This window comes from Peromyscus californicus, unplaced genomic scaffold (assembly GCF_007827085.1).
Source record: "Peromyscus californicus insignis strain IS unplaced genomic scaffold, ASM782708v3 Scaffold_5__1_contigs__length_169319896, whole genome shotgun sequence".
In the NCBI taxonomy this organism is placed as follows: domain Eukaryota; kingdom Metazoa; phylum Chordata; class Mammalia; order Rodentia; family Cricetidae; genus Peromyscus; species Peromyscus californicus.
In genome coordinates, this window is record NW_026294573.1 from 150,226,970 (window position 1) to 150,253,823 (window position 26,854).

The 26,854-nt window shown below is 40.1% G+C and overlaps 1 protein-coding gene across 1 annotated transcript in view; it reads right to left on the reverse strand.

Annotated features, from left to right (window-relative positions):
* The window catches only part of Slc26a7 (solute carrier family 26 member 7), a 120,245-nt gene extending 103,630 nt beyond the window's left edge, over nt 1-16,615 (reverse strand). The window contains exons 1-2 of the mRNA XM_052718249.1: nt 16,517-16,615; nt 15,939-16,161 (exon numbers count right to left, since the gene is read on the reverse strand). Of these exons, the coding sequence (XP_052574209.1) occupies nt 15,939-16,131 (193 nt within the window). The 5' untranslated portion in view covers nt 16,132-16,161; nt 16,517-16,615. The remainder of the gene's footprint in view (nt 1-15,938; nt 16,162-16,516) is intronic.
* Nucleotides 16,616-26,854: the final 10,239 nt, after the last annotated feature.

The window sequence follows — 26,854 nt, forward strand, 5'->3', positions numbered from 1 at the left end:
GTCCCCAGACTGTTGATCCTTACCACAACACCTTTAGTTATCATCATGGGTTGAATCATGTCCCTCATATAAGTAAGTCCCAACTCTCAACTCCTCAGAGTGCTGAAGAAATACTGAGACTATGATGATTACAGACACTTACTTTAAAGTATTATTGCAATGTGGGTAGGGGCTAACTCAATTCAAATGGAATCATTTTAGAGAAGATCATGTGAAGAGCAAGAAGAGTACACCCAAACACCAGGTGAAGACAGAAGAAGAAATTGGGGTATTGTTTCTTTTTGCTAAAAAATACTAGCACGTGTGGCAAAACACCAGAAGCAAGGGGAGAAGTGTGGGGTCTATTCTTCCTCAGGCTTTCAGGATTCAGTCTTACTGACACCTGCATGTGGGACTTTTAGACTCCAAGACCATAAGACAGAGATTTTAGATGCTTTCCCAACCATTTTGTGATTCTTTGCTGCGGCAGTCCTATGAAAGATATACAATGTCACTGTTGAGAGGGAGACAAAAGCTGAAGGCAGTTGGTAGTAGGAACTCAACCTCACATTCTGAGCAAAGTCAAAATACTTGTTCTTGAATAAATACTAAATATCGAAACCTTCAGATTTCTAATTCATAACTCATGAATCTTTGTAAAGTCATTTAAATTTTGTTTTTTTGAGTAAGTGTGGAGAGGTTATGAGGCTAAGTGTAAAAAACAGTCTTTGGAATGTTTGTGTGATCAGTGCTTAGATAGAAAAGATGAAACCTCATTCCACCTTTAACATGTGATGCCATAATTAGAACTGTGTGCTCAGGACTCAGCATGTGGAACTTTAAAGAAATGTAAGCCAAAGTGGATCCACAGTTATTTGGAACAGTAGCCAGTACACGAAAGCTTTGAGGACTCGAGTTTCCACCTAAGTAACAATGGTTCACTGTCTAGTTAAACAGCATTGTTGTTTGTCTTTCTGATTTCTAGTACCTAGGAAAGAAATGGCAGCAGCCCATCAGGAACCCTGAATGACCAGCTCATAGAACCCTTACGGCTGCTATTCTCCTATGCACCGTCACTGAATCCAACCTGAGTTTCCACTACAACATCATTGTGTGTGTGATTAGAAATATGTAGCCAGGCAACCTAAGAGATTTGAGATTTTTATTTTAAAATCAAAGTTGTTAACTTTAACTTAACAACTTACATCACTTGATAGATTATACTAGTCAAACAATATCGTTTCTGTAAAGATAGCTTATATTAAAGTAAAAGCTAGCCAGTGGTCAAAGCTTACTTGTTTCTTATAAAAACCTGGAATTTGGGAGGCGGTAGACTGACTTAATCAGCATTGGAAGTATTTTGAATTAATATATAACTCATCCTGAAGCCAAGGATTTGGAAGGATTTCCATCAGCACTGGAAGGCTAAACGTCCCCTACCAACCAGCACCTCTTAGCGTTTTAGCCCAAACAACCTGTAAAAAGTATTTCACTGAGCCTATGGATGGATGAATGGATGGATGGATGGATGATAGATAGATAGATAGATAGATAGATAGATAGATAGATAGATAGATAGACAGATGATACTCTCATTCCAAGGAATGAAGGCTAAATTCTATGGGTGAGAGAGAGAGAGAGAGAGAGAGAGAGAGAGAGAGAGAGAGAGAGAGAGAGAGAGAGAGACCTAATTAAATATGAAGAGAGGAGGCTGGAGGCATGGCTCAGCAGTTAAAAGCATGGATTGCCCTTGCAGAGGACTAAAGTTCAATTCCCAGCACCAACAGCAGGTGAATAACAACTGCCTGTAACTCTAGTTTCAGGTGATCTGACACCCTCGGGTCTCCTTAGGCACTTCGTGCAAGTGGTACACATAGACTCATGCAGACCTAAATACATAGACACAAATAAAAAAATTAAAATTAAAGTGAACAAAAGACTTGAAAATAATTCTCTGACCAAAGGCATAGGCATTTACTACTGTCCACATTACAGACATTAATTAATCAGTATCTGGCTGTGTTCTCCTTCTAGTTCCACATGAGTTTTGTTTTAGCTCTGCCAGTCAGTATTATTTAACAAACCCCTCAGCCAAATTTCAAAGAAACTACAGGTATTGCAATGCCACTGGACCTACACATATTATTGAAGGAAGTGGGTTGGGAAGAAATGATGCTTTTACTAAATTTCCATTAAAAATCTTACTTTGAAAATTTGACAAAGATTCATGAAAGCCTGAGAAAATGAAATTGGAAGAAATGGAGATTGTAAAGTAGAAACACTGAATGTGTAAATACAAGAAAAATGTGATGCATGCATCTCATCACCAAGAGCAATAAAAACATGACAAGCCTCCCTCGGAAAAGACCAACCAAGAGATGATGCACTTGTGTGAGAAAGCCAGCTTCTAAGAAGTAGAACATTTTAAATTATATTATCAAAATGGAGTGTCTTCCTTATGAAGCATCCCTGGGGTACCGAGGTAAAGGCTGACTATGGTGGTATCACCTGGTTCAAGCCAGATGGGAAGACACATGATGAATGTCACATATAGAAATGTTAGAATTAGGAACATCCAAAGCTATGGCCTTGGTTAAGGGTTCAAAGTATTCTACAAAGCTTAACCCAAGTGGAGAAGGAATATTCAAACATGATCCCAAACAAATGTTCTAACACGGGTTCTAATAACAATAGCCCAGTTTCTATCTAGGGGATAAAGATGGCCAGTCCATGACTACATGCAAGCTTTAAAGGAAGTAATAACTTTAGCCCTAGTGGGATGATTTATAAGAATTTTGATGAGCATCTGCTACTACCATTCCTAGTATCTTCTGGACCTTCAGTTATAGAATCTAGGATCAATACATAATGCATCACTTTATAATAAAAATTACTTCATGTTATAGTTGAAATGTCAAATGCATTCAATTTAATAATAATAAAACGCAAAGGCAAGTTAGTGGTGAAATTGCTTTTTCAAACAACTTTAAATCTCAATAAATTGTTGTTTGAAAGTGACCGATATCATAGAACTTTCCCTTGACAATTCTACCTTGTGTGTGTATTTGTGTGTGTGTGTGTGTGTGTGTGTGTGTGTGTGTGTGTGTGTGTGTGTGTGTGTGTGTACAGGTTCATGAATATGTGCCCATGCATGTGTACATATATGTACATGGGTACATGTGCATGTGGATGTCAGAAGTTGATGCCACGTTTTCCCTGGGGTCTCTCACTCAACTTAGAGATCAATGGTTCCATGTCACTGTCTAGACAGCAAGCTGTAGGGTTCTTCTTCTATCTGTCTCATCATCGCTGGGATTACAGGCATGTGCTGTACCTTTTTACATGCATACTGGGGATCTGAACTCATGTCCTTTTGCTTGCACAGCAAGCAGTTTACCAACTGAGTTACCTCCTCAGCACTGACACATCCACTTTTTAATATTTCTAGCAGAATGGATGCTATATCATCACACTCATAACTGAGAAACAACTATATTGAAGGTTGCAGTGGGGTAGGGTGAAATCACCACGTCATAGAAAGAATCTATAGTACACATGAGACCATGTGTGTAATAGAACACTCCTTTGCAGAGTGGGGTTTAATTTTCTTTTCAAAGTAGATTACACACAGTCATCTTACTCTGCAGGGCTTAATTTCCTAAGGATAATCTAGCTACTCCCAGAGAGGATTAGTTAGCTCATATGATTCAGGTGGATAAGTATTCTATACCGAACACTAAGGCCCTTATGAAAATGAGGAAATCCCAAACAAGAGAAGAAGCACACACACAGTGCCAGCCTCTTGCTCTGAGCAAAACTGAGCAGCCACTGCCTGCATAGACCATGCATGCTGCCACCCTCTAGGCTGGTGCTTTTTTCCCTCACAGTGCAATCTAAGCAAAGTGGTCTGGACACCCACTGTCCTATGAAAGCCTCACCTACGGCACTTGAGGCCTTGTCACACACTAACTAGAAACCCAGAGCAGACTCCCGGGTCTGTCAACACCACTAGCTCCCGAAACTGTCACTCAGCCCCCTTTGTTCACGGAATCTTAGGCAAGTCCAGCTCTTGAGTTGCTTCTATGCCAAGGAAGTTTTATCTTTTTTGTTCGGTCCCCAAGCTGACACTCGGGTGATAAAATTTATACTCCTATTCCCAGGTGGCTGAGTTCATCTTAAGCAGCATTCCTGAGCCTGACACTAGTCTTAGTTCAAAGTTCTGCATATGTAAAAACACGATTGTCACCTCAAAGACGGGCTTATTCCAGAGCCAAATATGAGTGACTGTGGCCTAGGAATGTGGATTTAGATTACGCCCAACTGTTAACAGTTCCATGAAGTTTTTGTACTCACAGGACAAAGAAAGCTATAAATCGTGACACTTTTCAAAAACACTGGTAGGAACATGAGAGAGGTAGGATGTATCAAAGCAGAGAGAGCCTTGGATGCTTCAGGTGGCACTTCCAGCACTCAGGTTGGTGGAAGGTAATGGTCCGCTGAGTTAATACATTGCAAAGGCAAACTAGTGCACTGTTTATACATTCCAAATGATTTACCTAATGGTCACAAAGCAATTAGGTCAGGTACCCAGGGAGACAGTAACGGCTATTAAGAGGGCTAACGATGGCACGAGATAGTGTGACTCTTGACCTGCAGCATTCCAAAATTTGCAGTCACTGAAGTTCTGATGACTGAATCAGCCTTGCAGAGGTTCATCCGAAGATGCAGCTTCTGTTTGGGAACTCTCATTTACAGTTCTGTCCTCTCAGAACAGTGCCACAACCTTGGCCCGAGGGTGGAACAGAAGTTGGCAGATTCCCCCTTCTATCCACCACCTTCTCCGTCTCCTCTCGGGAGTCAGAGTTGAACAGACCGAAGAAGACACTTCCTAGAAGGAGGTGATCCACATCCTAGGGGCGTCTTTTATCTCTTCTACCATTTTATCCTGTGCTGAGCATGAGGAGAAGATAAGAGCTCACCGAAGAGCCAGCTCTAACGTGTTTGCCTTGCATTTGCCACGGCAGCCTCAGACCTTAGCTCCGTCAGGCCTGTCCTCCCCAGCTTCGGCAGAACTGTGCTCTGCCTGCTGACTCAGCGAACAAAGCGGCTGTCGTTCTCCAAAGACCCCTGTGCACCCAGCTTTTAGAGAGTCCCTTCATGGGAAGGCTAATGAATAGGAACCTGTTTTCTAATGCCGTATGTCTATATTTAACCAAACCTTGGTAGCTCTTTAATAGTTACTTTGTTCCCTCTATTGGCTCAATTTCTACCACCAACCATTCATTTTATGCTATGTTATGTTATGTTGACAAGAGTGTACTAGTCTTAATGTTCCTGAATAAAAACAGAATTCTTTGGCAGATTCTTGGGTTATATAATCTATTCAAGGTCAAAATCTGCTGAAACCAATCCTCCCCCAACCTTCAATAAAAAAAGGTTCCCGCCCTTACAAACCAACAGCAGAATGGTATATTCAAGGTTGTAATAACAAGATCATATTCTCATATACTTTTGTACACATTTCTGAGGAAAGAAAAAATAATAAGCCCCTTGTAGATAGATTATTGTCTTATACTTTTCTGTCTCTTCCCAAGAACATAGCAAGGGATTATATATTCTGCCAAATATTTTTAATAGAAATGAATAAAGAACCATAGTGAGGCATATCTTAGCATTCTTGAAAAAAAATTAGGCTATGGTGGGTACTTCCAAAAATTGCACATACAAAATTTAAACCCAAGCTGTGTGGGCAATGGTGAAAGTTATTTCTATCTGGCAATTAGTTTGTGGTGGTCTCAGCTATATTATTAGCAAGGCACAACATAGTCAGCTGTCTGGTCACACTATCAGCAAGCTGGTGGTTAAATAACGTTCTAATTGGGTCTCCCAGAGTAAATTTACACATAGTCAGGAGCCATGATGGTGTGAAAACAAATTCCTACAAACACATATTCTTTTCTTCACAAATAAGTGTTTAATCAAAGGTCAAAAGTCCTCATTAGTGAAAAGGTTATATAAATCACATCATAATTCTATGCTATAACTTCCTACACCCTTGAGATTGCACAAGCATGAAAATAAAGAATTACTATGATCCAGAATCCTCAGGATTAATAGACCCAGGAGCTTGAACATTAGAAATTTTTGTAGACTGAAAGCTTCTCCTTTTTCCCAAAATGACTCTGAATTTGAAAAGACAACAGACAGACAAGATGTGAGAAGACACCCTAGTGAAAAAAAGAAATATGAGGCTTCTGAAGGTAGAAATGTCAGCTTGGGTGTCAGAGAGATCTGTATTTAAACGTTTCTTCTGCTATATAGGAACTATGTAACAGATTGCTGAATTCTTAAGATTGTTATAGCGATCAATGTAATCTTTAAGGAAGGTTTATCTCATTGTATGTCACATTTTGAGCATTTGGTGAAGATGAGCTGTATTTCTATTGCAGCGGAAGTTGTGGCAAAGACAATGGGCACTGGTTGGAGAAGGAGTTTTCGAATGTGGTTAATAGAATATGGCTGATAAGAAGGAAGGTGAGTACAGATCAGTTCCAGGTTTCCGGCATTGATAACTAGGTAGATGAAGGTAGCTTTCAGAGCGGATAAGGACTGGGTCGAGGAGAGAAAATAAATCACTCAGTTTAAGTATGTCACTGGGAAACATTGAGATGGTCAAAAAACAACTGGATAGTTATGTCTAGTTTAAGGAAGAAAAAATATTGAGCTGCAAATCTATTTCCACAATGTACTATCAGAAAAGATACAGCTGAAGCCACGAAAAAGGGTCAACTCATGAAAACAGAATATTCAGAAAGTGAAGAAAACATGATCAAGTATAGAGGCAGGAGAAAAACACATGACTGTGCCTTTTATTTAGAAAAATGGGTGTTAAGATGAGATAGGGGTCTGGGACTGTAGATCAATTAGTAGGGTGCACACCCAGCATAAATGGAGCTCTAAGTTCCGTGTCCAGCATTGTATAAACAACTTGAGTGTGTTAGTGCATGAATGTATTTTATAACTCAGGAGGAGGAAAGAGGAGAATCAGAAATTCAAGGTCCTCCTCGGCTACACAATGAGTCACCCCTTACCCCAGAGAGAGAGAGAGAGGTGGAACTCTGCTGTGGAGGCTAGAGGTGGGTAGCAATAGAGTTGTGTCTTATGAGAAGGTATCTCTGAGGTTAGAAAAGTTAGGAGGGGCATGCATTGCTTTGCTGCACTCGGAATGGTGAGTCAGTTAACGTCTACAATTGTGCTCTGACCTGGGAATGGTGAGGGTACAAGATGCACCTAATCTGATAGAAGAGGGCAGAGCTCAGAGACAAGGGACCAAACAAAACGAAGAAGAGTTTCAGTTTGCTAGTACCGGTTACTAATTCTGGAACATGCTCTTTGTGCCTTTTATTGCCTCACTGAAACACTTAACCTGTGTTGTAACTGCTGATGGGTAAACTCATTCACTGCTGCTCAAGCCAGGATTAAATCAGACGTCCCTTCCTTCACACATCCTAAGATATTGTGACAGTCTGGAAGAGATCCCTTGGGGAAAGAGCAATGGCACAGGACACACGTTGTCTCTCCATCAGCAGAGCGCACACTAGTTTCATCCACACACACTGGGCTTGATCCAACAAGCAACATGCACAAACCATCATGGGAAAGGGTAGCCTAGGGACCAATGAGAGAGAGAGTCCTCAGTGCCTATGCATCCCCACTCAGGTTGTGTTTTACACACACACACACACACACACACACACACACACGAGATGGTAACATAGAATGAACTCTTACAAGCTCATGTTGGGATCAATCTTAGCAATGCTAGAAATGGGAGGTTCTGAGCCTCGAAGTCCATACCTTATGGGAATATAAAGAACAATAATATTTGTCCTGCTGGGTTTCATACAATTAGAAACAATTTGCCGAACACTTTCAGCTTGTGATAGCACTAAAATGTGTCATTAACAATCAGAAGAAACCAAACCAGGATAAGAAAAAAAGTGCCTGCATGCAAATAAAAAGACAGTGTGTCACCAAGAACGTTTCTTTCTGTTCTGATCTTTGTTGTACTGGCTTCATCTTCAAGTTTGAGGGTCCTTGGAAGACATTCAGGTGCACCATCCTCATTGTCATTGGGCCCAGCATGAGGGGAGTCATCCTTTCATGAGGTCCACATATGTGGCAGTTCCCAGGCTAACTTACTGAACCACATAGTTATTTTTATTGTCCTCCCCATGTAAAAATGATAAATGACTAGTCTGCAGTGTTGTAAACCCCTGCCCTGTGTGTAGAGGGCAGCTCTCTTTCCTGAATTAGACATTGACCAGAAGCGTGGAAATGTGCCAGTCACCAAGTCTTGAGCCATAGTTAATATAAGCCAAATGTAATCTAACTGTAAGTAGGTCTAGTGCCCCACAACACTGCACATTAGTGCTTGGGTCAGCAACAGGAAGGAGAGAGAAGGAAATAGGGGGAGGAAGAGAAAGACAGAGACAGAGACAGAGAGACGGGTGGGAGAGAGGCAGGAGAGAGAAAAGAATAAACACAGTCAATGTGTCTAGGCTTGGACACTGCCTCTAGAAAAGCATGATGTAATTATTTCAGATGACACCCAAATATCATTTTTGAAGTCTCACCAGTCTCAATGTGGTTCCAATTAGCCCACAAAGCAGAGAGTTCTATTCTAGGCACATTCGGGCCTCTGATAAAAATGGACTTTATCATTAAAGGCAGAAGTAATATCTCACGTAGCCTACATGTACTAAAAATGGAAGAGGCCTTCTCCCAAACAAAGGGGAGGTTCAGGGGTGGAGCCTCACTGGCAAACATGGAGGCCAGAAAATATACAGTAAAGACTACAAACGTCATCTTCTTAATTCTCAACTTAGTATAATTATCGCAAATCTTGCCACAATTTCAATACCTACCAAGGAAGTACTTTTCATGTATATAGTTTTAAACATTTTAATAGTTCTTTAATATCAGAATCATCATCCTTTTATGTTGAAGAAAAACAAAATCATAAATGTTAAATGAAATCTGGAGCTATCATTTGGGAAGGAAGAAATGGGATGGAAGAAGAGGATGGAGAAGGAGAAGCAAGCAAAGCATCACTAGGTGCCCTGTAGATTGTTGTAGAGGACACAGACAGTATACCTGGACTTCCTTAGGAGTACCTGGCTGCCGTTGGCTACCTTCCAGCAGGAAGGTAGCACAATTTAGGGAGCCAGCTGAGTTAGAAAGGCATAGCTAATGATAGAATTCCATGTCCCTGAGCCTGAGGGATGTTGGGGGGAACCCCCAGATAAACCTTTAGTCTCTGCAGGGCAGTAGGCTTCAGGAATTTCCACTTACTTGGGAGTACAATTAAACCCAACTTCTATACATGTGTCTTGGTGACAGTACTAACTACCATTTATTCTGCATAGTTATTAGGAATATCCATCCTTGTTCTGCCACTCAAAATGTCAAGGTTCAATCATCAGGTGACTCTGTTGCAACCTCAGGTTTTCATAGGTTGGGAACAACACATCTAGGTGACCCCTCAGGAACAGGGCTAAGCACTCCCAGGGTCCTTTTCAGCAGCTTTGGTTCTCACAGGATGAGTTGTACACTCACACTCTATGCTTCCTTCTTCTCTCTGTGCTTGACTGTCCAAGTTGCAAACAGTCACACCATAGCAGCCATGCAGCCTAGAATGTGAGCAAAATATTCTGCAGACAGTGCTATGCCTGATGGTTTGCCAGTCATGTGGGTAACAACTCCAGGGGCTTGCATTCACTACAGATGTTTGCTCATCTATAAAAGGCATTCAGAAGTGAGGCTTTCTGGGCATCAGTTAATGAACACTGCCTATAATAAATAGCTCTTTCCTGGGAACACTAATAAGTTATAAAAGCTCCTGAATTTTAAAACTATTTTACACCCACAAGTAGTTCCTAGAAAACATTTTATTGTGGTGAAATAATGACAAAGTTTATTTTTCATTCTTTTAAATGAACACATCAGTATTTATTTTTACATTGGTGAGAGGCAATTCACCCTTAAGCAATCGGTAAAACCTGTAGAATCTCTCTCTCCTTGCCTTTTTAAGGACAAGCAATAAAGATGTGTAGGCTATCAGAGAGGCATCATCCAGCAACTAATGGAAACAGATGCAGACCCACAGCCAAACATTAGATGGAGCTGCTAGGGGAATCCTGCAGAAGACAGGGAGAAAGGATTGTAGGAGGCAGAGGGGTCAAGGACACAACAAAAAACGTACAGAATCAACTAACTTGGGCACGTAAGGGCTCAAAGAGACTGAACCAACAGCCAGGGAGCCTGTATATAGGTACACTGCATATATATTACAGTTGTGCAGCTTGGTCTTCTTATGGGACTCCTACTAACAGTGGGAGCAGGGGCTGTCGCTGACTCTTTTGCTGACTTTTGGAACCCTACTCCTCATACTGGGTTGCCTTGTCCAGCCTTAATCCACAGAGAGGTGCTTAGTCTTACTACAACTTGATTTGCCATGTTCTGTTGATAGCCATGGGAGACCTGCCCTTCCCTGAACGGAAGTGAAGGAGGAATGGACTGGGGGTTGAGAACAGAGGAGTGTGGAGAGGAGGACTTGGGGGAGAGGAGGGAGGGAAAACTACAGTGCGGATGTAAAATAAATAAATAAATATAAAAAATGTATAGGGTAAAGAAGACACGATCGATATAGGAATATATTGGCCCAATTCCCAGGCCTACCAGTTCCACAAACGTGGTTTAAGAACCTACGACCACGTAATCTCCCTATAAACATTTTATTTAAGGGCAGGTTCAAAGCATTTTGTCATAGATAGTTTCTTGCAAAGCAAACAAATCCAGCTAGCTGTAGGGTCAGCAGGTGATGGGGATGCTGGGAGGGTGTCAGTGGATGAGTGGATGGCAGGCTCAAGAGCTACCCTGTCACAATGCAATGAGGAACAGCTCCCCGACCCGGCAATACAGGCTCTGTGTTGCACCTCCTCCCTCTTTCCAAAAGAAGGCATTTGAATTTTTATATGACGTATTCATCTTGTTAGCGTTGGTTGGACAAAAATAGTTAACATTATTTGACACACCAGGACAGGTCTCACGCCCAGGAATGGTCAGCCAGTGCAAACTGGACTTGATGGGTTGAAGAGTGACAGAGAAGGCGTGAAAGGGAGGGACAGAAGGAGGGAGGGAGGGAGGCACAGAGACAGAGAGCATGAAATTGGGGAGGGGGTATCTGGGAAAAGTTTGAAGGAGGGGATGGATATGATCAAAATGCACTGTATGAAATTATCAAAGAATTAACAAAAACTATTTTGAAAAAGAAAAATTAAATAACCAGCATTTTGGGGGGCAAAGAAATGAGTCTTTAGCAGATTGGTCTAGAAGGATACAAGAAGGTAGAAGAGCCAACTGCTCACATTTGAACGCCTTCTCACTGCTAGGGTAGTTCTTACATTTGTTTTTAAAGCATCAGATTTAAATTGAATTCAACAGCCTTCCTACAGTGTCAGCAAGCCACCATAGGACAACCAGTGGCTTAGGAAATGCCTTAAATCTTTCAATATTTACCTACAACCAACTTCCTGTGCTAGGTAATATCCAGGTTGGTAAGAACACAAAGAGGAAAACACGGTCTTTGTTTTCAGAGTTCACAGACCATGGAAAGAACTCTATCAGAAGTTTACAGTACCATGTATTAAATAAAGCCTATCACAGAGATATGTAAAAAGGACAAAGGGAGAGGGAGGAAACCATTCCTCCTCCCAGGAGACAGAGAGGGATTCTAGAGGGGGAACTCTCCTTCAGTACAGCTTTATACAGTGAGGTGCAGATTATTAACCATTTAATAAGAGATACTGAGTAATTCAATTCTTTATTCTAGCAGAAATAGTTGGGTATTAAGGAATTATGCACAGGGAAGCAAGATGATCGGCCTGTTGTGTTTGTGTTAGTACACTGGCGGCAGTGTGACATAGATCTCCAGGAGGCAGAGCAGACAGTGAAGAGCCACAAGGCAATGGTTTAAGTAATTCAGCCCACTAAGAAGCACCAAGGACATGAAGCAAGGCTACTTGACTGGAAAGATAATGTTATGGCTGAAGAAGCTCCATTTTATGCCAGGCATCCATGTTGGTGCCCACCAGCCATTTGTCTCTGACTCCAGTCCCTGGAAGATAAGTTCCCAGTAACCCTCACTCAGTGATCCCCACCCAAAAGTGTACAGCCGTGACTATCTACTTGTTATGCCATAATTAACTGCTTTTTTTGCTTCTGCAACTTGCTTCCACAGATACCCAAGGATTTTTTTTTTTTTATTTTGCAATACCATTCAGTTCTACATATCAGCCACAGATTCCCTTGTTCTCCTCCCTCCCGTCCCCCTCACCTTCCCCCCAAGCCACTGGATCAGGCCCCCCGAATGGGTGAGACAGTTGATTGGCTTGATCTGTTTGGGAGGTATCCAGGCAGTGGGACCAGGTCCAAGGATTGTTTTGAGTTGCCTTAACCACTTAACCTGGCAGAACAGAACAGTTTTTCTTGCTTGCATAGATACTGAAGATCTTGTGGTTTTCTTCTTTAAAAGTCCTTTCCCCCCAACCCCTTCTGCATGGCAATCTCAAATTTGGCTCAGAGATTGTTTATCCTGGTACTGGCTAATCAATAAATCTTGAAATTATAATTGGATTGAGTCTATGGTCTTTCCCCAGGGGTCACAAACTTCATAACAATAGCCAGAGGACAGACATCAAAGAACTTGGTCAGGAGGGGAAGGTGATGGAAGAGAGGGGCTAGTTCGGAATGTCAAACAGGACTCCCTCTAAGCAAAAGCCAGCAGGAGACTCTGAAGCCAGGTTACTTGAGGTCAAATGTCTTTCACGCTTATTTTCTGTGTGGCTTCAGGCAACTTACTTACCGCTCTAGACCACCTTTTGGTATATATGCCGAGAGATCTCTTGACAATGTTATACATTTGTGGCTTTTATTATTGCTTACCATAATTCTGGCTGGGATAGTAATATCTAGTGTTTGTTTTAGAAGACCAAATGTTCCATTTGGAGTGCTTTTAGCCCAGTTCCATAGTGATAGGGTGAGCAGTCTGGCATCTGGTGTGCTTTTAGAACAATCAAGGTTGGTGTAGATTAATATATGGCCCTCAGATTGAAAAGAAAGCTTCTGTAGCATAGTGATGGTGTTAGAGTCCTTTATGCAGATGAGTTATCTACAGAGCTTTCAAGCATAGGGCCAGGGTTTGAGTCTCTAAGATAGGGATGTCTGATAAATATCTCAAAGATGTTGGATAGGAAGCAGAGGAGGCAAAAATCTATAAATGTTCATTAGAACGGATGCCCAAATAAATAGGAGGGGGGAAAAAACAGAAGAAAGAGGTCTAAACAATAGCCCACAGGAACGGCAACAGAGGAACCCAGTGTATGAATAACATCTATCTCACAGTTAGAAAGTCTTGAATAAAATAATTTAACATGACTATGGTATCACTCAGGATACTTTTCATTATCATGGTTTTGACTCCACTTCTAGAGATAAAAGAAAGAAAAAGTGATTTCTGGGTGGAGGCATATTGCTTTTCAGGATTTATAGGTTAAAAGACACTGAGTTCAAAAATTCCTTATAATTCAACTGCATTAAATGACTTAAATACTTCTTTACATATCAGGAAAGTCCAAAGGGATCTGTTTCTATTGTTTACATTACAGTACAAGAGCAAACCTCATTCCTTCTTTCTTCTAATCTCCCTAAAGAGACAGGGCTGATCACAAGCATCGGCGTCCAGCAGCCGAGGAAGATATGTCTGCATGGCCCCCTTGATGTGCTTTTCTGCTCACTTCTGCTTTGACTCTAAAATTTCAGGGATGAAACCTGAACATGGACCACATTTGAAGAGAAAGACATTCAGACTTTTCCAAAGAAATGTCTCCTATTACAAATAACATTGGTGTTACAAAAAGTCTGATGCTTTTGGCAGTATAGAGTATAAAGCGAAAATGTTGAGCATGTTGGCTTTGGACTCGAGTCCTGACTCCACCACTTCTCAGGTATGAGGGCCGGAGAAATGTACCTTTTAAAGCCTCCATTTCCTCCCATGGAAAGGTTGGTGTTAACTCTGGATTATTTCAAAGAGTGGGTCTGTAGCAACACATAGTGGCTTCCTAATATTTTACTTTTGAACACTTCACAGTAGAAGAGATTGAAAAAGATTGAGAAATACATTTTTAAAAGGGGATTTGAAGAAGAGTTCATCTTTTCTTACAACAGGAAAAGCATTTACATTCTTCCTAGCAGTGTAACTGTCCATTTACCGGGGACCTAGCAGTCTGATCCATCCTTCTCATGGTACCAGAGCTGAGTAAGCTTTCTGTTTTCACCAGCTGGGGGCATACCAATCCTTGTCTTCCTAATCAACGTAATGCATGACCCATTAAACGGAGTCACTCAAAAGCTAAGCAAAGCTAACTACCAAAGGCTTACACATAAGCCATATCCTAATGATGAGCCCAGGGAGATTGCACCACATCCCCAGATGTTCTTAGTCACTGGGTGTTTTTCAAAAATAACAAGACAAATACTGCTAAAGTCATAATTGCTCCTCTTTCATTTTATATTGAATAGCCACAAAATAAATGGATGGGATATGGTGAAACTATCCAGTCAGGGAGGGGAACCTGTTTAAGTCCATCACCGAAGTTTTCAAATGACATGGTAGTGTTTCATCTGGAATTTAAAATCAAATACAAGAAAGGCTAGAAATGTTCTGACCTGTTACTAACTTTGCATTTTTTAAAGATTAACTATGCTTTGCTGTTGGCAAAATGGTCATTAAAAATACAACACAGAGTTAAGCAGTAAAATTGGACCCCATAAAGTATGATAGTATTGTGGCTCTTAAAGGCCCCTGTGCAGATGTTCCTAATCAGGCTGCAAACACAAATACACAAACCAGTTTGTTCCAGCTACAGAATAATTTCATTAAAAGCATGCTTATAATTGAACAGAATAAATAATAGTTAAAGCCAGGGAGGTAGTGAGACTGCATGGAAATATGATCCCAAGGAGTCTTTGCCAAGAAAACGGTTCCAAAGTTTTAAAGCTGGGAAGTTGAGAAATCGGTTCCTTCCCTGGCTACAGGTAAAAAATTATTACCTGAATTAGTGAAAACCTGGATGAACATACTGCTAGGGAAAACACACACACACACACACACACACACACACACACACACACACACATCAACCCAGAATGTCTTTTTCTGATTCTGCTCTGGGAAAGTTAGAAGTCTGATTTCTTACCCTGTTCCATTTCTTATTGAGACACAAATGCTTCAGGAAATGCAGTGCAGAAGTAAACAAGCATAAGCAGCCTGCACAAGCTCTGGGGTCGGAGGATTCTCTGTGCAAATAGTGATCTTGGCAATAAGCCTCCTTTATGTACTAAAAGCTTTGTTTCCTGCTTATAGCAAGTCCCAAGGCTACAGCAGGTAAGTGTGTGGTGCTAATTAGGCTGAAAGGTGATTGTGTTCAAAACAGGAAATATTTTATAGCTTGATTCGATGAAGGTAGGAAATTATGTCAGCACAGTTAAGTTATAAGAGCTAATTTTCCCACAATTACTGATCGTTTACTTTGAATCAGTATGAACTTTAACATTGAAAAATATGTAATTCCATTCAAGGGTTGGTGCTTAATTGCTTAATTCCTAGCCAAAAAAAAAAAAAAAAAAAAAAAAAAAAAAGCCAAGTAATTTTAAAAGCAATTAGGAAAATCTTACACAGAACAGAAACATCTACTCTGCTTATTTTCCTAACGTTATTATCTATTTTATTAAAAGTCTGTTTCATTAACTAGACGGTCACGCCTGGATCATAATCCTCATCTAAGAAGCAAAGCAACATCCATTATGAACAAAACTGTAAACTCAAATGCAACACTTACCTTGTGTCACCTGTTGAACTGCCAACATTACCCCAGACACAGTGTCTGGAAGCAGGTTTTCCCGCAGATTGTACTGTGGTGCCCATTCCAAAATAGGTAGGCGCCTTTTACACCACTGTTTAATGTCTTCACAGTGGGGGGTGTGCATCTTGCCCCACAGCACGCTTTTCTTTTTCCTCTTTGCTCCCGTCATTTTTCAGATCCCTCCTGTAGTAGTCAACTTCTTCAGACAAGGGAGAAAAAAAATCGTTGTTGAACACCTCCTTTCAATGCCAGGCTCCAATTCGTCTGTGGTTTACAATGTCAAAGCTATCCAGAAAATAATAAGTGGGAGAGGGAGAGAGGAGAGAGAGGAGAGAGAAAAGGGAGAGAGGGGAGAGAGGAGAGAGAGAGAGAGAGAGAGAGAGAGAGAGACAGAGACAGAGACAGAGACAGAGACAGAGACAGAGACAGAGACAGGAGAAAGAGACAGAGACAGACAGAGAGACGTTGCAGAAACATAATGGATTCAACTAAGCAGCATGCCTTACTATGCATAGTTCAGCTAATTACTCTAGATAAAAATGATAGACCCAAACCTTGAATTCTTATCTGAATAAGAAATGATTCCTGTTAATGTAATACTTTTCTGATCTTGGAAAAGTAATGGGTTCAGTGGTGAGATGGTTACAGCTCCCTTGCCAGTAATTCCCTTTATATTCACTGTCGTCTTATGTTTTTGGCTGCATTCCTAATGGTTAATGAGGTAGTTCTGGGCGTGTGTTGGAAGTGGGCTGGGCTATGCTAATGAACCAGGAAGCACCGGGCCAGCCAAGTGTCTCCCTACAAGCTATAGCTAAGTCATGACTGCCAGAGAGATCTGCTGTACAGAGTATGCTCAGAGACTACAGTCATACTTCTTTGAGGTGTATTTTTTCAACATGTCTAAAAACTGCCAAATCCACAAAAGCCAGAAACCTGATAGGAGACTATGTGAGTCCTTGTCTTTTTATTCTCTGGGACACGAGGTTTTCATTCATACAAAAAACATTCAGATAGCCACTGTGTCATCTGAGGGAGGACTAGCTCGTTCTTATAAACAAACTGAAATTTCATCTCCTGGGCTAAAGAAATAAGTACCACAATGAGCAAATATTTGTGGCTAAAGTTTATTTTTCTTCTTGTCTCTGCTCATTCACTTTTCACTGATTGTCTAAGTTTTTAATTAACATACTTATGTCACTGTAAGAAAAATTTATTGAGGAATTTGGTATCATTAAAACTATTGTTTGAAGTGGCACTTGTGTGTGTGTGTGTGTGTGTGTGTGTGTGTGTGTGTAATACTATCTTTTGTTGACATAACTTAGTAGAGTGTTGTGCTTTTAAGAATGAGTGTTACATTTTATAACAAAATAGACTGTCAAAGATTTTATTGTATTATTGTTTCCCACAGCCTCCAAAAGAATAAGCTTACATTATGATCTGAACCATTGGAATTAACCCAAAAAGCCAATATTCTAAGTAAAACTGTGAAGACAAAAGGAAGAAAAGCACGCATGTAGCTTGTTGCAGTGCTTCCTATGTCCATTTGTCCAGAGACTGGACAGCAGACACTGGAAGCTATTAGAACAGTAAGAATTTAGGTCCCTGGATTCTCTAAAGGGCCCCTGCTATGCTTTCTCCCACTACTTAAATTAGGTGGAAGAGCTACTTTCTCAGCTTCCAAAATATGATATCCCTTGCTTTGTACCTACTTGGCAATACTTTTTTCATTTTCTATGACTCCTAAATATATAAAGATATGTACGTTTTCAACCACTTTGGAAATCAATATGGCGCTTTCTTAGAAAATTGGGAATCCATCTCCCCCAAGATCCAGCTATACCACTCTTGGGCATATACCCAAGGAATGCTCAAACCACACCATAAGAGCACTTGTTCAGCTATGTTCATATCAGCATTGTTTGTAATAGCCAGAACATGGAAACAACCTAGATGCCCTTCAACTGAAGAATGGATAAACAAAATGTGGTACATATACACAATGGAATACTACTCAGCAGAGAAAAACAATGACATCATGAGGTTTGCAGACAAATGGATGGATCTAGAAAAAATCATCCTGAGTGAGGTAACCCAGACTCAGAAAGACAAACATGGTATGTACTCACTCATAGCAGGATACTAGACATGAAACAAGGATGACTTGTCTGCTACTCACATCACCAGAGAAGCTACCTGGAAAACAGGACCCCAAGAAAGACACAGGGATCGCCCAATGACAGAGAAATGGAATGAGATCTACATGAACAGCCTGGACATGAGTGGGGGTAATGAAAGGCGAGGGTTGAGGGAAAGAGAGCTTGGGGAAGCGGGAGATCCCAGCTGGATCAATAACAGAGAGGGAGAACAAGGAATAGGAGACCATGATAAATGAAGACCACATGAGAATAGGAAGAAGCAAAGTGCTAGAGAGGCCCACAGAAATCCACAAAGATACCCACACAACAGACTGCCGGCAATGGTCGAGAGACAGCCCGAACTGACCTACTCTGGTGATGGGATGGCCAAACACCCTAATTGTTGTGCTAGAAACCTCATCCAACGACTGAGGGATCTGGATGCAGAGATCCATGGCTAGGCCCGGGTGGATCTCTGGGAGTCCAATTAGCGAGAATGAGGAGAGTTTATATGAGCGAGAATTGTTGAGACCAAGGTTGGATAAAGCACAGGGACAAATAGCCAAATGAATGGAAACACATGAACTATGAACCAATGGCTGAGGGGCCCCCAACTGGATCAGGCCCTCCGAATGGGTGAGACAGTTGATTGGCTTGATCTGTTTGGGAGGTATCCAGGCAGTGGGACCAGATCTTGTGCTCATTGCATGAGTTGGCTGTTTGAAACCTGGGGCCTATGCAGGATTGCTTGGCTCGGCCTGGGAGGAGGGGACTAGACCTACCTGGACTGAGTCTACCAGGTTGACCTCAGTCTGTGGGGAAGGCTTTGCCCTGGAGGAGATGGGAATGGGGGGCGGGGTTGTGGGGAAGGTGAGGGGGACGGGAGGGGGGAGAACAAGGGAATCCGTGGCTGATATGTAGAACTGAATTGTATTGCAAAAAAAATTAAAATAAATTAAAAAAAATAAAAAAAATGAATGACTTGAGATATATAAAAAAAAAAGATATGTACGTTTTATATGGATGTATGGAATTTATTCCGTATTTTTCCAGTATTCACGTCACATTAAATTTCTAACACATCAATACATTTCTATCTCAGGGTCAGGTTAAAGGTTTATAGAGAAGGAGTCTTATCAGGACTGAGATGAAGCTCAGTGGTATAGCTTTTGCCTAGCATGCAGGAGGCCGTTGGTTCAGTCCCTACCAAACAAAAAGAGAGAGGAAAAGAGAGAAGGAGGAATCTCATTCAGAGAGGATGCTGCAAATTGTAGCATTTTAAAGTTATTATTTGATATAAAAATAGCCTCGGAAGACAAGTGCAACACAATAGGACATTTAGGTGGACTTTCTTTTGCAAGTGGACTTCTCTCCCTGTGTTGTATGTACTCTACTCAGCAAATATGCGCAACGAAAGTCAGAAACTATGTATGCACACATTGCATATAACTTTAATTAAGATAAACATGAAATTTTTAAAATAAATCTAGGCTATAAGTTCAAACCTACGCTGAAAAAAAATGAAAGGAAAAATCATTGAAAACTTCACTCTAGTCACCAATCAATAACTATTTTGTGATTTCCAATTTTTAAGTTTCTGTTAAATCCTAGACACAAATAATTCTCCTGAACCTTTTGTGAGCAAAAGTGAATCTACACAGAACTACCTATATCACATCAGTGCCAGCAATTATACTAAAACATTCCTGCTCTGAAGGGGATAGAGTTGTCTCAGAGATTAGTTCTTAGATGGCTCATCAGACAGTTCCTAAGAAAATAAATCCTTCCCAAAAATCTTTTCTAAAGTTTAAATCTAGAGCTCCGCTTCCATTCTTTCCAATCCTGTATGCAGACACATTACTTAAAGCCTGCCAAAACCTCACTCTACAGCATGCTGTCAGTCTTATTTATAATCAGCAATACCAAACAAAAAAAGCTTTATGAGGAATTTCTTCACACATATGAAATTCTCAAAGTGACTTAGTCAGTCCATAAAGTTCATTAAGACTAATAACATTTATTTGACAGTTCCAGTGACTAAAGGCAGTTTAATGCTCAGTATTGTATACCACCCATATGGGCCATCTCTTCCCTGAATGTCCAGTGAACAGCTATAGACATCAAAAGATTCTCTGATTGTCTTCCGCTTCAGATATGGACTGACAGGAAAGTCTTCCTCCTGAAACATCATTTTGATCACATCATTAACATGTTTAAATCTCTGTCATTTCCAACATTAAACTCAAACTTATTAAGAAAAATAGTGTAATTCTTCTGTCCCTCACTGGCCCCAACTAGCTTACCATAAACTCTAATTCAACAAGTATGTATTAAACAATCACTATGGGGGAGGGAAGGAGAAGGTAAGTATTATCTATACTTCAGGACTTTAGGAGACATTTAATGTAGGAAATAGGAAAAGGTATAACTAATGTCCTCCCAGCAAGAAAATGGATAAATAAATAATGAAGTCACGCAGGACAAGCTGTATGCTCAGGCACAGGGGGATTTCATTACCACTGGAAGTAAATTCCTCCCATCCTACCCAGACCCTGTGTTCCAACAAGTAACAGTTCACAGGCTACCACATACTGACATCCCTAGTCACATGAACCTCTCCTTCACATCTTCAAAATATTTACTAAAATCTACGTCTTCCATGAATACTTTCCTGGATCCCCAGGATTCTGGTCATGCTATGTTGTTAGTATTCAGGTAGCCTTCATGTTCTGGTCATGCTCTATGGTTAGTATTCAGGTAGCCTTCACATTCTGGTCATGCTCTATGGTTAGTATTCAGGTAGCCTTCACATTCTGGTCATGTTATATGGTTAGTATTCAGATAGCCTTCACAGGTGTAGAGCTTGAGTCATTTTTATGAATATTTTTTCTTCCTTTACATCTTTCTCACATGCTTTTCTTCTGTCTGACTCATATTATAAATTCCTTATGAGTAGGGTTTATTCCGTAATTTTCTTTGTCTTTTCTTTTATGATTTAATAGAAGGAACTGTAGACATAGCATCCACTAGGCAATTATGAGTATAGCAGTTCTCCTGAAATGGCTCAAGGATCACTTAGCCTGTTGCAGCATAATTGCCACACCGTGCTCTAAAATGATAGGCATCGTCTGTGAAGAGAAAACAAGTGGAGGGAGTAGGCAGAAAATCGGGAGAGCTGTTGTCTTTTCTTGCTCAAATTCTCCTTGCCCTTTCAAAATCTAAGAAATGCTCTTGTTTTAAACACAAGTCCTTTTCTTTATATTATAGAATCTGCATTGTGGAGAGAGAAAAGCCTGAATAGAATGTGCAGAAGAAAGGGAGAAGGCCTAAGAGAGGTAGCCACCCTCCTGGCTTGAGACTTCACAGAGGTGTAGGGTTCACATTGAGAGCGTTCAAGGCAATTATGAAGCATAAGGGAACTGGGCCAGGCTTGAGTGAGGTCAGAGTCTTTGGGGAAATATTAAGCTGCTTATAAACTGGATCACATTTACTGGGTTTTGAGAGATACAAGTAAAGACTGGCATATGGCTTTTGATTTGGGCATGACGCCTCACCTGTGCAGGGGCAGGGAATCTAAAGCACTGCTGTGTATCCAAGTTGTCCTGGAAATACAGACTCACAAACCATAGATAACATCAGTTTCTGGCTCATGTCTACTACACGAAGTTGATCTACGGCATTTCTAATAAAAAGACACTGCATAGAGCTCAATCTGCAGGAGAAAGGGGAAGTCGAGATGAAAGCTTTTCTCTGTTCACCAAACCACACCACAGGTATTGAGATGCATCCACAAAGAGGGGTCCACTTTTCTTAAGTCAATTAAACATGGTACCATCTTCTAATCAAGGCAAATTTTTATATAGATAGGCATAGCTCTTAATCCAAATTCAGTTTTAATTTTCTAATGACTGAAGTTAACAAGCTTAGAAAAACAGCCCCTTCCAATTTTTAGACCTGACTATTAGAACATTTTTTCCTAATTGGTAAGCCAAGACCCACTATTTAAGATTTCTACTCTTTGGTCTTCATCCTAACCTCTATACTATATTACAGACTCTCAGCTTCCAGCCTAATTCATTCAGTGCTACAATTTCTGAAAACAGTTCTTTGTTTCTCCTAGGAGCTGTTCATTTCCTAAATACCATTCCACATGTAAGTCAACTGCAGTCCTGAATTCCACAATGTTTTCTCATAACAAACCAACCAGTCCAATCGTGAGCTCACCAATAGTGAGCGAGATGGACTCAATAATGTGCTTAACTCACTGACTTCAATTAACTCACTGCCTTTGATTAACTAAGTAGAACTTACCAAGCTCTTCCTTAACCTCATTTTTTTCCATTCTGTTGTTATTTATATGTGAGAATGTGTGCTGACAGTCCCAGTGCTCTAGTAGGGAAGACATAGAAGGATCACTGGGATTTTCTGACCGCTGGCCTACTTTCAAGCTCAGGAAGAGACCCTGACTAACCAAGACACCGGACATTCTCCTCCAGCCACTGCATGTAAAAAGGTCATGCAGCATGTCTACTAGTAACTATACTTGAGAATAAAATTTCTTTAGAAAGAATTGGGAATGGTCAAATATAATGAGTTTTGTGTGTGTGTGTGTGTGTGTGTGTGTGTGTGTGTGTCTAAAATGAAGCTTAAGGATTCATATCGAATCAAGTATACTGTCTTCACCAGTCATGAAACTTTGGTACAGAAACAAAGAAAAGAGTGAAATTTGCCCCATGATTACACTGACTCTCCCTCTGGATACATAGCCCACATTTGGAATGAATAATAATCATTTAAAAAGAGATTATTTGGAACTTAATATTACTCAGGAGGGAAATCGCTAAAATATTCCATAAACCCGGTATTTTTGCATAAGGACCAGTCCCCAACATGAATTTCCCTCACATAGTAAATAGTGTTTGACTTACTTTTAAGGGAAATTCAAAATCAATATGAATCTTGCCTCATTAGCACATGAAGTTGAAATAGCACCTCATGGCCACCCCTAATTAAAAAGACTAAAACAGCACAGTAGTCATTTTTATACATTTCTGGAAGGTGATCATTTTGATTTTAATACAAAAAGTATTGGCAGTGCTAAGACCCAGGACTTAATTCTTGTAAGAGTCTTCTTTCCAACATAAACAGTTTCATCAGGAGACAGGTATATTCACATTAAGATGGCTTACAAAGTTGACACTGACCAAATTGTTCTCATATATACATCTAACACTAGTTCCCAATGTCAAAAGCAAAGCTGAAGGTGGACCTGGTGGTACAGGCTTCTAATCACAGGTATTGAGAGGCTGAAACAGGAGGATTACTACAAGTTCATATCCTACCTGGACAACTTAGTGAGACAGACCCTCTTTGAAAACAGAAAAGTGAAAAGAGACCCAAGGATACAGCTCAGTAGGAGACTTTTTGATTAGTATGTGTGAAGCCCTAGATTGAATCCCCAGTATTGTAATCAATCAATCAATCAAAATGAAAATGTAAAGCTAACATTCCTGTTTTGACTTTAAAACTTTATGGCTCTGTGCTCTTTGGATGAAGATGCATGGAAAGGCACAGAGGGCTGGCACTTGGGTAAGAATTTTGATAACTATTTACTTTTATCAATACTTTTCTTCTTTTTCCAATTAAGTCATCAAATTACCATTATAAAATAGGTTTTTGAAATTACAGAGAAGTGTTGAATAAGCAAATCTGTTCTATACTCATATTGCTAGTTTCAACTTCTGTGCTGATACCCTGATTTCTTCTATGAAATGTTTTACTTTGCATAGTTTAGGCATCATGGTCCACAATGTGTGTCTCTAGGACTATATATGAACATCAGCAAGCCTCCTCCTCACAGATGCTCCATAAGAGACATGATACACATGCTTCTCCATCAAGGAAGGGACACTTTGGTTACTCTAAGATTTTCGTTACTACGGGTAACACTGAGGAAACATCTTGGTGTAAGTTTTAAACCCATATTTCTTATTACTTCCTTATAAGTAAAATGCTAGAGTCCCAGTGCCAAAGAACCATTCTTAATGATGGCATTTTATTGGCCGCTATTTTTCCCATGATCCAAAGGGGTTTTTCTGTATCAAATTTTACACAAACCCAGATCTACAATAAATCCATCTTTTGAGCAGTCTCACTTTCTGCCTCTGTGTGTTGACTTAACATTTCATGATGTCTAATTTCTAGACTAAGTGGTCATTTAGTAAATAGTTAAAGTACCCATGGTTAGACTTTCCATGAGACTTTAAAATCACAAAATATATATTTTTCTTTTGAGCTTGTTTTTACTTAATGGTTTCTGCTCCACAAATGACAATATAAATCAGACATGAGCTATCAGTAATATCCAATTCCCAAAACAATACTTAAAACAATAATCAAAACTTCTCAGCACTCATATTTGTCTACAGAAGCCAAACTGGGTGACAGTGAGATAAAAGTAATATAAAAAGAGAACATGAATGATTATAGTAGCTATTTAAATATGGAGGGAGAGAGAGAGAGAGAGAGAGAGAGAGAGAGAGAGAGAGAGAGAGAGAGAGAGGCTGGAGAGATGGTTTAGCAGTTAAGAGAATGTGAGAATATACTGGTCTTTTGTTCCCTAACACACACATGAAGATTTTATAATTGCCCATAACTCCAGCTCCAGGGGATTCAATGCCCTTTTCTGACATCCACAGGCATCATCATGCATGTAACCTTACACAGGCACATACACGTCTACATAAAACAAAATAAATATATACATAAATATAGCTTTAAAATATAGAAAAGTCCTCAAGCCATTTTAATTCAATAAAAACTCAGTACATTAAGAGACTTTTAGATCTTAAACAGAATTTTTTTCACTTCTAGAAACAGCAAATAGGTAAAGCATCAGATTTTTATTTCCCTGATTAATTAGTAGCACAACTGAGATTTACCCTAGAAATTTCAAAGTTTACATTGCATATGAATTGCAATATTCATTGCCATAGTCCATGTATTACTGGTAGTAAAAATTCATCTGCTCAAGCAATAAATCAATCTACAAGGAATATTGCTATTTATTCACGTCAAAAGAAGCATACAGAAAAGAAACGTTTGGAGTGCCATGCTATGGAGCCAGACAACCAAGTAGCACAGCTTTGGCAAGCAAAGCTGAAACTAAATGCCAACTTCTCAAGGTCTTTGAAAGGAACATTTAGATAAGTGGGTACCAAGGACAACACTTGGCATATGGGAGAGGCACTGATAAATTCTAATTGTTAGCTCTCACAAATTTCTTTCCCCATTTGCTAAGATAATTTGAATCATGTTCAAGACTTTCAACAGTTTTGAGCTGAGGTTTTAATATGCCTTTAAACATTAATATGTAAAGGTATAATACCATAAATGTCTCGTTGCCCATTATTATTCAATTTGAATGATTTTCTTCTTCTCCTGGGGTGAACAATCTTACCTAGATTGTAATTTTCTGTAAATCTATCTACTTAGTCCCTTAAGTTAATGACAACTCAAATCTACTTCCATCTGTGTCAATGCAGATGGATTTGTTCTTAAACTGGAAAGCTAAAATATATGATGTCAAGATGAATTCTAAAGCAATCAATCATGTTCAGTAAAAAATTTGCATAACTTATTATAGGGGTCTGGAATAGGTATTAGTGGGAGTGACCCTGAGCATGGTGTGAATTTATGGTTATTGTTCTGGGAGTTTTAATTTAAACAATTGCCTTAGCAAAAGTATTCTCCCTCATTTTATCTCTAAATCTCTTTTAATAAATTGTGATTCTCTTGTTGAGACCAAGGTTGGATAAAGCACAGGGACAAATAGCCAAATGAATGGAAACACATGAACTATGAACCAATGGCTGAGGGGTCCCCACTGGATTAGGCCCTCCGAATGGGTGAGACAGTTGATTGGCTTGATCTGTTTGGGAGGCATCCAGGCAGTGGGACCAGATCTTGGGCTCATTGCATGAGTTGGCTGTTTGAAACCTGGGGCCTATGCAGGATTGTTTGGCTTGGCCTGGGAGGAGGGGACTAGACCTACCTGGACTGAGTCTACCAGGTTGACCTCAGTCTGTGGCTGCGGAGAAGGCTTTGCCCTGGAGTAGATGGGAATGTGGGGGGAGGGGGTTGGGGGGAAGGTGAGGGGGATGGGAGGGGGGAGAACAAGGGAATCCGTGGCTGATATGTAGAACTGAATTGTATTGCAAAATAAATTAAAATTAAAATAAAATAAAATAAAATAAATTGTGATTCTCTGTATAATCTGTGAAAATGACAGTTTCGTGTACTTCGAAACTAGTGTCAAAGTGAGAAAAAATTAATGTGGTCAGTAGCCCATTGTTCATATACCTGCCAATCCTTCTAGATGCCAACAACAACAACAACAAAAGATTTATTGAATACCTACTAACCTGTGCTCAAATGAAATTTTCAACCTAACTAAATACTACTCCTAATATTTCCTATCCCATGACTATTGTTACTATCTGAAGTCATTGTTTTGATAGGCTGCTATGTAAGTGTCTAAGATGATCAGAATGTTTTATAACACATCAGCTCTTCTTTGAGCTTCTATAGACTAGCTAAGCCTACAAAAGTCCCAAGAATGAGGAGATGTTATAGTTTATGAAATTTAACACAGCTGAGATCTTTAGAGTCATTAAAACCTAAGGCCCAGAGCTCAAATTCTAAACTGACCCTCAAAGAATTGATGCTTGAAATTAAGAATATGGTACAAAGTAAGCA